Here is a 12,389-nt window from a genome sequence, read left to right as displayed (position 1 = left end):
AACCACACACCTCCAGTTTGCAACGTAGACTAACTGTGAAAAAAGCCCAAGCCCAAGCAGAGATAACCCTGATGACGTCCTGACCCTCGTCTCCCATAGCCGGACCTATTTCCACAGTGCTGTGTCAGCGCTAAAGTAAGGTCTGGCTCCACACATTATCTTTCTGCTATGGGGGGAAGGGGGGGGGGGGACGTTTGTATTTCTTTAAACCAATCACAATGACTTTGCACAATATATAGCGCAGATAATGGGAGGGCAGGAAAATGGCGGCTGAAATCGGTGGCCAATGGCAGGCGTATATCCACAGTCTACATCTGTTGAGTCAGATTAGACGATGATGACATCAGACTTTTGAAGTCTCCTCACAGAAGACATTATAGTGTTTTCACAGTCATGATCAAATTCAGTACTTTATTGGTCATATTACATATTTTTTACATACTTACATGAAATTTGTTCTCTGCATTTAACCCATCCTGAGGAGCAGTGGGCTTCTGTGAAGCAACTCGGGGTTCAGTGTCTTGCTCAAGGACACTTGGACATGCACACTAAAGGTCCAGAGTGTAGGATTTAAAGTGATGTATGGGCAGAAATGGAATATAATGTCAGTTTGCCCTGTTGCACCGCCATGTTTCTACAGTAGCCCAGAACGGACAAACACTGTCTCTAAAGAGGGCCTTTCATGTTTTCACGTTACGTGAAGGCCACTGTATTCTCCGACACACTTGGAGAAGCAGGTGGGGGGTGTTCAGTTGGTTGCATTCAGCAACCTCACAACTAGATGCCACTAAATCCTTCAAACTGGACCGTTAATATTTGAACTTAGTGGAGCACCCCTTTAAATTACAACAGAATCAAGTGATTTAGTATCTATCCATCTAAATGATATCCTGACGATGTGGAGAAGGCTATGAAACAGCCTTTACACCATCGTAACAGAGCATATCATTGGACAGTTAAAGCTATTTGAACTAGTCATCTCAGTAATCCAAAGTACCTTGCGATGACCCTGGTCTAAAATAAATGACTATTTCCCTGCATTTGGGTGTAGAGAATAAACTGATGAAATTATATCATCCTGCCCAGCTGACTGAAGAGGACGAGTACTTTAACAGCTGGTGCTGCTGGAAGGCCATGCATTCTGCTTTATATATAGACGGGAGCATGTGCAATCCCTCCGCCTGCATTCCTGTCCAACAGCACCATGGGAAAGTAAATGGAATGAGGTCCCTCAAAGGAGGAATACGGCACCTCTTGTGGAGTATAAATTTAGTCTGGCATGGCATGGCATGAGAAACATGGAGAGGAAGATACAGGCAGATAGACAAGAGGGTTAGTCCTATTAAAATGTGCACAGGGGAGATTTTAGCATCAAACTGACAGTTACAAGCCAGGTTCATGGCTTATTTTGAGAATATGCATTGGTGAACTACCAAAGAAGAGGCAGCCAAACTGTGTTTGAGATTCGTGGCTCATTAGTGAACGTGGCATCCAATTCTGCTTCATTTCAGATTCTGTCAAATCCAAGGGAAGAGGAAGAAGCACTGGTCGACAGTCTCATGTTAGAATAACAATCCTTCATTCAGATTCAGGTCCCTCAGATATCACAAGGCACTTCTAGTACCCTGAATTGTTTTGGTGAGTCATCTTCAAATCTCAGTGCATTGCTAGTCAAAATGATAATGAACCCTGAACATATGATGGAGTATTCGGCATATAAAAAAGGAGATGTATTGTCACCATTGCAAAATAGAAAAAGAAATGTGCAATCATTTCTTATATAACAAAAACTGAAGAAATGGGGTTCAGATATATTCCATAACAACTCAAATAGATTTGGTCAGAAACTAGAGCTGAAATGATTAGTCCGTTAATTGGTGAGTGAGTTGACCGAAAAATCATCGTCACAACTATTTTGATTAGAGATAAATAGTTTTTCGATTTCAAATGCCAAAATTCTCCGGCTCCAGCATCTGTAATGTCAGGCTTTGATATTTTTGTTTGGCATATATGATTTAACTTACAATGGTCATACTTTCAGGATCATACATGAACTTTGACCTCTGCATTTAAACCCACCCTATGCATTAAGGAGCAGTGATCTGCCATAAAGCACCTGGGAGCCTCTTGGGGGTTGAGTATCTCGCTAAAGGACACCAACCAAAGCGCCAACCCTGCGATTAAACAAGATAAGTGTTGGTTGGATTAAACATTCAATTTAATTATGTCACTTTTAGCTCTGGAAATTGTAATGAACAATAGTTTTTATTAATATATGATATTCGAAAGACAAAACGATAATACATTAATTTCATGAAATATTCAGCAGACTAATCAATAGTGAAAATTAGCCTTCTTTTAAAGATGTACATAGCTGTGAAGTTTCATAATCACGTCCTTGTACAATAAAGATGTCCTCTGATAAAACTCTTCCCTGCGTTGTCATCAATGTCGTTTTTTTTAAAAACAGGTCAGGGTGGTGAGAATTGTTGTATGTTGAGTAAACATGACTCTGACTGTATTATCTTCTGGTTTGAGTATAGGTGTGTACGTGTGTGTGAACACTGGAGTGGTGAGGCTTGGCCTCTGTAATGGCTGAAAAAGGGCCTGTTTCACAGAAGACAGACACATGTATTGTTATCTAAGTACAGTAGGTATATTACAGTATGCTCAGATAATAGTAAGGGAAGTACTCTCCTCTCCACCACATGCTAAACGTCCAGTCTACCTGTGTTGAATCAGTCATTCAGTCTGAATGGAAACTGTCCTGTACTTTACGCCTATAAGAACCTGCATGTTCCCTGGCAGTGGGCCCAGACCGACTGATGCAACTGGGCGGGAATGACTTCAAGTCCCGCCCACAAGCTGTGGTGTACTTTCTCATTGGCCAGGAGGCCAGCGTGGTCTGTCGTGATTGGTCTGTGTCACTCTCTGTTACAGTGATGGAGCACATGGAGAGTTGAGGAAAGAGGAAGCCACGTTGACACAAATAGTGTTTCTTCTGTTTCTTCTCTCGCGCCCGAGGGGAACCGAACCGTCACGTCCTCAACGTGCACTTGACGACCGTTGGAACATTTAGGGAAAGGTAACTATCTCCGCGTTGTCGCGTTTCTCATTCATTTCGGGTGATGATGCCGAGCTAACGGAGCTCATAGTCAAGGACAGGCGGCCAGCTGCTAGCTAGGACATGCTATCATCGTCCACCAGCATCAACTGGAGAGCTCGTGTTATGACTGGATACATTAACGGCTGGTTCGCCACCTTTTAAACGTTGTTAAGAGGCAAAGTCAACAGTGAAACAGGGTTTTACACTCATGAAGTTTCAAAAGCAACGTTGCAAACCCAGCTGTCAATCAAGAAATAAGGCGTCATCAAAACATCAAGAAGATGTTATCAGATTACTCTTTCTGTAGTTGATCCATGTACTAAAGCTTTTAGATGCTTATTAAATGTATTTGAATGTAGAGTAGTTTACATTCGCAGTTGTAATTCAGTACATGTACCCATATCACAGTCAAATCACCCATGGGTGCTGCCAAGTGTCAGAAGAGGGGTTTCATCATTCGCTGTCTGGAGACCAGTTCCAGGGTTTTCCCTCTAGCCTGTCTGTGGTTTGCAGTAAGGCACGTTGTATATATATACTGGTATTTTGAGGGTTTCTTTATAGATTTGGTACGTTGCATTTCATGACGGTTGTTTTTACAGGTCAAAGACGCCACATCATCAGGATGAGTGTTGGATTCATTGGAGCGGGCCAGCTGGCTCATGCACTGGTGAAAGGGTTCACTGCTGCAGGTGAGGCCACTTTATTCTGCAACATTTACCTTATACTGAATCTAAATTCAATGATGCCACAGTATTTGCAACTTACTTTGGGTTAGATAAGGGGAAATAATGCTGTTACAGCGACACCTAAACTATACACATCCCCATTTTTACTGAAATAAAGCCTGAAGAGTTGCACATCTAGATTCATGTCTGTTTGCACAGCTATGCACACATCTTGTATATGGTCTGAGTATTGCAATTTATTAAATGTTAATGTGTTTAAGTCCTTTCCTGCATTTCTTTTTGATTTATGTATTCATTTTAGATTGCACTCTGTTTCCTGCCTCCTTTTAGATTGTTTCTTCTGCTGATGTTCCATGATAATTTTACCTTACAGTTGTCATTTCCTCACCGTTCCTCCTCATGTCTCCCTCCCCAGGTGTGATTGCTACACATAGGATTACAGCCAGTTCCCCAGACTCAGAGCTGCCCACAGTGTCAGGGCTGAGGGTGAGAAGAAACATATCTGCTTTTTTGTGATGTCCAGAAATAGGAGTTGAACTGAAAACATTGGACAAGCCCACGCTTGTCCAATGGCTTATAATGTGTGCATGTTGCTGTAATAACACCTTCGCCCCCATACCTCTTAACATCTCCCCTTTCAACTTTTGCTGTTTTCTTTTTCTTCTTCAGAAAATGGGGGTGAACCTGACGATTAGCAACAAAGAGACGGTCAACAAAAGTGATGTGCTCTTCCTGGCTGTGAAACCCCACATCATCCCCTTTGTTCTGGATGAGATTGGGCCAGACATCGAGGACCGTCACCTCATCGTCTCCTGTGCGGCAGGTGTCACCATCAGCTCCATAGAGAAGGTCAGCCTCTGTTACTATCTCTCTCTTGCCCTGTAAATCTTCAGTTGTACTCCCAAACAGACGCGTACATGGACAACTGTGGACTCCACAGACATGTAGCTTAATCCAGACTTATTGCTCTGCGGAGGTTTTACAAGCTCTAACTTTGAACACTGTGTACAAATATTTAAACCGGTTTTATTCAGCCAAACGTCGACCAGACCAATTACACATTTTACATATTCTCCCATCCCACCTCTACTGAAGTTTAAACTCCTTCATGTTGCTGGCCTTGGCTTGGAAGTAAATTGCTCTTGCCTGTCAGACACTTGTGGATGTTAGTACATTTATATACAAACACTTTGGCACAAGTTGCTGATGGAGGCTACTTTTTAATCTGCCGAACGTGTCATGTCAAATGCTGGTTCAGCCAGATTACATGAAGGCAAACTTGTACTCTGTGTCGAATACTGTATCACTGTCTGTTTAAAAAAACAAAAGAGAATATATATATATATATATATATATATATCTTTTTCCTCCCTATCTCAGATAAGTTTCATCAAGCTGTTTGGGCATGCTTCCAACAAGTTGGAGAACATTATTTTACATCCTGTCTCTTCTATGCACCTGTCCTGTGTTTCCATTTTCAGAAGCTACTTCAGTACCGTCCATTTCCTAAAGTCATGAGGTGTATGACAAATACTCCAGTGGTGGTGAGAGAGGGAGCTACAGTGTATGCCACTGGGACATATGCTCAGGTAAAGTGTATTGTAGATACAAGAGTCAAATAGTAGGGTGTCAGTTTTTGCATTGCATCTCAGATAAAAGTTTGAACAAGATCTTTTGCTTTGACTAATTTATCTGCATTATTACCAAAATGTTGTCCTCCTTCTTTTAGGTGGAGGACAGCCAGTTGCTGGAGCAGCTGATGTCCAGTGTAGGTTTTTGTACGGAGGTGGAGGAGGACCTCATTGATGCTGTCACTGGGCTGAGTGGCAGTGGACCAGCCTATGTAAGTAACTTCAGAGCTGTGCGTGTGTTGAAAAGGGTTTATTGGAGGTGGGATGCATAGAACCAGAATCGTCGTAGAAGGTAGCTGTCATTTTTGCGTGTAATCCTTTTAATCCTAAATCTTTTTTTTGCACTCCGGTTTACCTATTTTGATTGTATTGTTGTAAGTATTGTTAATTGTGTAAATCACAAAAATAATAACTAAACAAATGCTCAAAGTGATGCTAGTGTTGACAAAGTCAAAAACATAATAAGATATTAAGCAAATCTTCATAGCTGTGAGTAATATATTTTTTATATTACCTTATTTTTTGTGTGTTAATTGGCACACTCAAACAGCAAGTTATTTTGGCTGTAGTCACTGTCGTTCTGTGGCTGGTAATATATTTATATGTTTTCAGACAGGAAGAGCAGTGGCAGGGAGAAGAGGGCAAATGGGTCAAAATCAGATTACATTTTTGTTCATCACATATGTGTCTCCATCAGAAAACATATTACATACAACATAGACCAGCTGTGGTAATGTCTTGTATTGCTCTTATTAATTGCGCCATAAAAACGCTCACGTAATGGTGTGTAGTAGAATTGTTGAGGAAATGAAGAATAATTGTGTCTGTGGGTTTTATGTACTGTCTGCATAGAGCTTGAAACGGGTATTTTAACATTTTAGCAGTGAAAGTGTCTCAGCATATTCTCGCCGATTTAGTGAGGAGGAAGTAACTTTTAATTATTAAATGTCGGTGTTAAAGAGTATACTATACCGACTGGACTGGAGGCTAAATAATAAGGAAGACGCATAGAAAGCTGGACAAAGCACTAATCTGTTGATTCAAATAGTAAGTTTATATGATGTCTGTACATTAGTTAAAGATGTGATGGCGTTGCTGCCTACAGGGAAAACAAACTTACAACTCTGTATATCTGTGTGTGTTTATAACAGGCGTTCACAGCACTGGATGCTCTGGCTGACGGAGGAGTGAAGATGGGTCTGCCCAGAAGGCTGGCTGTCAGACTTGGAGCTCAGGCCCTATTGGTCAGTTGTGTTGTGTTTGTGTGTGTGAGTTCAGGTTGAGCAGGTCTTCCCTAAATCGGAAGATCGGCGGTTCGATCCCCGACTCCTCTAGTCCATGTCGATGTGTCTTTGTGCAAGACACTTAACCCCAAAGGCTGTGCCATCGGTGTGTGAATGCTAAGATAGTCCTGATGATCCCAAATGGCACCTGGCTCCTCGTAGCTCCGAACATCATTGTACAAATGACTTGTCGTGTAAAAGCACTTTGAGGAAGACTAGAACGGTTCTATAAAAGTCTGTTTACCATAACTTCATTCACTAAAAATTATGAAACTTCGGAAATATAAATCGCATTGTTCAAAACAGAAATGTCTAAATGTTACGGTTTTCAACCTGATTAATAAACAAAGATTTTGCTTCAAGGTGCAATGTGTCGCATTTGGCATCATCCAGTGGTGAGGTTGCAGATTGCAACCAACTGAAACTTCTCCCAATATCCAAAGTAAAGAACTACGGTGGCGGTCGTGAAAATGTGAATGGTTCTCTCTCGAGCTAGTCTTGGTCTGTTCTGGGCTACTGTAGAAACATGGTGGCCAGTTACATGTAATATAAACTTGTTCTAAGGTAAAAACAACCAACCCTTAAATGCTACACAATGTCCCTTTTTAAAATGACTGGAAACTATTCACTTCAAACCGTTTTTCAATCATAGCAGCAACAGCTTCAGATTTCTGCTCCGTGTGTCTCAACTTCTGTCTGCATTATTATGGGCAATTTTCTTTTTTTTTCTGCAGGGGTCTTTTTACTTTGTACATCACACAATATTTATTTATTTATAATTGTTTCCACACTACAATGCATGTGTGCGCCACTCGTATTATAACAAGGACAACAATGTTTCTGTTGCCGAGGATGCACTTTGTATACTTTGTATGTACAAGTAAACAACTCGGTGCTCTTTTACATAACCCCACGCCTCCTTGCACTTGTTAAGTTCTTTGTCGTGTTCCTGTTTCTCTTCAGGGAGCAGCTAAGATGCTGCTGGACTCGGAGCAGCACCCAGGCCAGCTGAAGGACAACGTGTGCTCGCCAGGGGGCGCCACCATTCATGCCCTGCACGTCATGGAGAGCGGCGGCTTCCGCAGCTTACTGATCAATGCAGTGGAGGCTTCGTGCATTAGGACGCGGTGAGACAGTCGCACCTGGTTTCTCAGCTTTCTCTCGCCTAACGCTTTTCTTGGCTCTCAAAATTACTCAAGAATTTGAGTTGTCAAGTTGCTGTGGATTATTTTCATTTATTTTATTATTTTTTTTCAATTGATTGGTGTATACAATTAAAAATATTATGACAATTGTCTATAACAAAATCCTAGAGCCAAAGTAGAATGGATATATATATATATATAATTTATTTTTTTTTTTTTTTTCATTCCTGCTAAGAAGGAACTTTTAGCAGGAAATTATTCTTTATTACAAAAACACACATGAATATTTATGGAGTTCAATTTTCTCTTCACCCTGTTCGTATGGGAAGTGATCCAGATAACTCTGATCTCTTAACATAAAATTAAAAACTCTGTAGCTGGCATTATAGTTGTTGCACTGAAGGAAACACACATACATACCCCTACATTTGTGCTGTACATCTAAACACTAGGCTGTCTCTTCCTTTCACAGGGAGCTGCAGTATCTGGCAGACCAGGAGCGCATCTCTCCAGCAGCCATTAAGAAGACGACACTGGACCAGGTGCTCCAGCAGCCCGGAGTTACAGTCAGCGGAGGAGCTAATGGGAACAGCAGATCGGGACTCAGCCTGTTTAACAATCGCGGCGGCCCCAGTATCAAGAAAAAGAACTGAGTGCACAGGCTGACACACACATTTACACACACATGCTTGTACAGCTGATCTGGTCTGAAATCGCATCCAAATCAATTTACAATAATGCACAATTATTTATTCAGACTTAAGTTACATGCTGTGACCTGCAGGTGTCACCGCCACATTACCCACAAACACAGGTGCATTCTTGGTGAGTTGCAGACAGGTCTAGCCTTATGTTGGGATGCAGGATTATTGTCTACACACAAACGCATACACACTGACAACTCCAGATACACATTGAAGAGCAAAAGTGCATTTACAATCTGTGGTCTGTCTGTGTTTGGGATCCAGACTACCAGGGCTGGTTAACAGTAGTGACCCAGTGGGCAATCATGGGATCCTGGTACACACCTGGCAGCAGATGGCTGCTGGGACACCATCAAGCTCTTAATGATCGTCTTTTATTTTAAAACAAAAATGAATCCACAATGTAAATCATCCTGTACACTTCTTTTGTCTATGCTTGTACTTTATATTTTGTTTAACCAACAGTACTCTACTGGTAAAAAAGACTTATGGTCATTGAACACATTTTTTTTAACTGCTTTTATTTTTGTTTTGATCGTCGTATACGAACACTGGTCTTCATTAATAATATTCCTTCCTTGCAGTGTTGCAATGTTTTTTGGAACAGGGAGAACATTGTGCCTTTGACCCTCAATGTTTTGCTCCCTTATGAAGTTCATTCCAATCTTTAACATTAGGGATGTGCGTCAGTCCCGAAAGCAATACTACGCTTCCGATACCAGTGTTTTAATTAAAAAGCTGTATGCCTCACCAACCAACACATAGATAGATAAATGTACTGAATTGTTATTCATCAAAATGATGGACTCCAATTGACTCATTGTCACAGATGCCTGATCCAGCTATTTAAGTTAGTTTCGGACAGGTATCCAATGTCTTATCAGTGCATCTCTATTTTGTTTTAATTAATTTGTTCCTGCTTGTTAAGGACATTTTGGGTCTATAACTCCAAATCTAAAACTATTATCTTGAATCGCCTAATGTTTTTTAATAGAAAGACATTTTCTACATTTTCTCTCAAAGAAATGGAAAGTTGTTACCTGAAAGTCCTACAAGACATTCATATACACAGAAACACAATTATATGAAGATTATCTATATCAAGATATATTCATAGATTATGATGTATCGACATCATGGCAGTCCGTCCTAACTATGTATTTGGTAATGTTTGTTATATTTTTATGGTACATATTATGTTATCAGTTTTTTTTTTCGTTTTGGGGTATCAACCATTGAGTTGGTGTGCCAGTCAAAAGGTAAATATTAAACAAGCAGAATCATATGTTTTTGTTCCAAAGTGACTTCATCCCTGAATTGAATGAGTCTGGATTGACTCTCAGTACTCGGCTCTGACTCTACTCAGTTGCTTTGTGTCCTGTTCTATTTTCTCAGCTCCATTTGTTTTGCCCAACTCTGTGTAGGACATGTTTGTTTGTTTGAGGTTTCCCCAAGACTACGTCTGACCAGGCTCATCAGTGTGTAATCAAGATGCGCCCTGGCCTGCAGATGGCACCCTATGATCAAATGACCAGATTCTGCAATTCTAGTCAGATCAAATTACCCTGTTCCCATATCTGCTGGTTGAGAGGGATTTTAAAATTGACCCTGGGCTAACGTCAAATGTACTACACCGCCTCACTTATTGCACAGTTACATGTTTCACCCACTAGTCACTGAAAACATTCTGGTTGTGTCTCTTCTCAATTTGATTCCTCTCCCAAAAATGCATGTGCCTTCGGTCATAAGAGATACATGTGTTTCCGTCCCTTCCCTGGAGGGATGTTGTGATTGGCTGAGGAAACGCAGTCCAATTATAGAAGCTTTCTGTCAGAGTGACTAATGATTGTGGATTTCACTGTCGATCCAAACTTCTACTCTTGTCTTCTATTGGTCTTAACATTAACAAAGTATTAACAAATTCAGAAATGAAAGACGAAAACATAATTTAAAGTCCATTACAAAGTGCTGCATGAAATATCCTTCTCATGTAAAAGTATACATGTGCTGAATGTATTTATAAATTGATATCATTTTTAAAAGAAAAAGTATTTATACTCGAGTAATATGTCCACTGTGACATCTTTTATTATTAATGACATTATTGGATTGTTTCATCTGTGTGTAACATCTTAGTGTAATAGGTTCGGTGAAATTTGAACCAATTTATTTACACTTTGGTAGTTTAGTACAGTGGTACTCAAACTAGGGGTCTGACCCCAAGGGTCACCAGATAAATCTGAGGGGTCTAGATATAATTAATGGGAGAATAGAGAATTTTTTTTTTGACTTTTCTCTTTTCTGAACTTGTTGAGCCTCAAATGTTTATTTCACTGAAACTATTTGAGAAGTTAACCGGAGGAATCGTGCTTTTGTAGAACTGCTATAAACTTAAATGAGACGTAATTTTTGCATGCATGCTTTGTATTTTATAGGATTCCAATAGTCAGTTTTTTATGAACTCTTAATCTGAAATATGCCAGTAATAACCTCAATGGTGTGCTTAAGTACAGTGCTTTCCACTGCTGTGTGCTGCCAGCTTAGAAACTAAATATCAGTGTGTTCAGAATTGGTGTGACAGAAGAGCCGTTACCTTTGGGTATGTTATGAGATTGCGGCAGACTGGAAGTATAGATATTTGGGCCCGTTGGTACGCTCCAGGCTGCTACATTTTGGATTAACAGATGCCACTTTGTTTTGGAGTGAGATAGGCCTGTTGGTCTATTCAGTCAGCACACAGGTGCATAATGGCGATGGAAGAAAAGTGATGGTTTGTGAAGAGCCGTGTCCTCATTATAATTGAACAATTTGTAGCTGTTGTAGGATTAGTTTATTTTCCTTAAACTAATACATACACCAGTGTCCCTTGATTAAATTGCGTCCCGCATGCTCTTAGTGCACTCGGGCTGTTTATTTGTGCGTGCAATGGTTTTTCCTCAGCCACTGAAGTGTCTCGGTAATCCCCCTTTTATTGTAAAAGGTTATTCTCTGCATGCTCCTAGCTCTGTCCATAAAGATTAGCCATTCCTGGAAAGACTTCCATTTGCCTCTCATTATTAGACTTCTGTTACCTTTCTTCGTCGGTCAGGCAGCTATGAGCACCTCTCCTCCACCTAAGGTGAAGAGGATGTGCTCTGTGTCAATCATCTTAACACCGGCAGAGGGTCTGAGATGGCAGTTCAATGGCAGATAATCCTGAGTCAAAGGTTTTGTGTGTGCAGTGTGTGAATGCACGCATGCTCCAGCCCAGCATGGGGTTTCTTACCACAGGTAGGCCAGATGCTACCTGTCTTCTCCATTCAATCAATGTAATCACTGACCTTTGCAGGAACATGTTTGTTTCCATATGGTATCAGGGCCAGGTGGAGTGTCACAAATCAAGATGAGTGAATAGATTGAAGGGCTTTTTCTTTGTTTTTCTAATCCCCTCGATAATGAAAAACTGGAAACGGCAAGCTAGGGAAAGAGGTGTTAGTAGGAAGTCAGTCGTGCATATTCCACTTTTTCACTGTGCACCACTATTGTGTGTGTGTGTGTGTGTGACCAATGCACAGCTATGATCTCCTGGCTGATACAGTATCAGCATGGTGCAGCTGTCTGGTGAAACGGTTGCAGAAAGAGGAAGCTCTAACAGTTACCACACAGTGAGTGAATCTGCAGTATGGCTTCCCTCTCCAGCCATGTGCAATGTGCACTGTGCAGAGGGCTGTGGGAACACTTGGTCTACTGGTCTGGGAGTCTGTCCTCATATTCACATATTTAACGTAAAAGCAGCGATACAGGTTGTACATTTACAGAATGTAAAGAACTAACTACTTACTTTTGTTTTTAAGT

General features: G+C 40.8%; 1 protein-coding gene across 1 annotated transcript; it reads left to right on the top strand.

Annotated features, from left to right (window-relative positions):
- The first annotated feature begins 2,921 nt into the window (after positions 1 to 2,921).
- On the top strand, positions 2,922 to 10,961 carry pycr1b (pyrroline-5-carboxylate reductase 1b). The gene is made up of 9 exons (XM_034540429.1): positions 2,922 to 3,085; positions 3,706 to 3,795; positions 4,208 to 4,278; positions 4,462 to 4,641; positions 5,274 to 5,381; positions 5,522 to 5,635; positions 6,575 to 6,667; positions 7,670 to 7,833; positions 8,324 to 10,961. Exons 2-9 carry the CDS (start codon positions 3,729 to 3,731, stop codon positions 8,502 to 8,504), a joined length of 978 nt encoding a protein of 325 aa, XP_034396320.1. The 5' UTR covers positions 2,922 to 3,085; positions 3,706 to 3,728; the 3' UTR covers positions 8,505 to 10,961.
- Positions 10,962 to 12,389: the final 1,428 nt, after the last annotated feature.

This window comes from Cyclopterus lumpus, chromosome 1 (assembly GCF_009769545.1).
Source record: "Cyclopterus lumpus isolate fCycLum1 chromosome 1, fCycLum1.pri, whole genome shotgun sequence".
Classification (NCBI taxonomy): domain Eukaryota; kingdom Metazoa; phylum Chordata; class Actinopteri; order Perciformes; family Cyclopteridae; genus Cyclopterus; species Cyclopterus lumpus.
This window is presented reverse-complemented; position numbering and strand designations above follow the sequence as displayed.

Excerpts from the sequence above, each read along its gene's own strand:
- pycr1b (XM_034540429.1), top strand. The coding sequence starts at position 3,729 with ATGAGTGTTGGATTCATTGGAGCGGGCCAGCTGGCTCATGCACTGGTG. Across the intron at positions 6,668-7,669 it reads TTGGAGCTCAGGCCCTATTG|GGAGCAGCTAAGATGCTGCT; the intron begins GTCAGTTGTGTT and ends GTTTCTCTTCAG. Across the intron at positions 7,834-8,323 it reads GCTTCGTGCATTAGGACGCG|GGAGCTGCAGTATCTGGCAG; the intron begins GTGAGACAGTCG and ends TTCCTTTCACAG.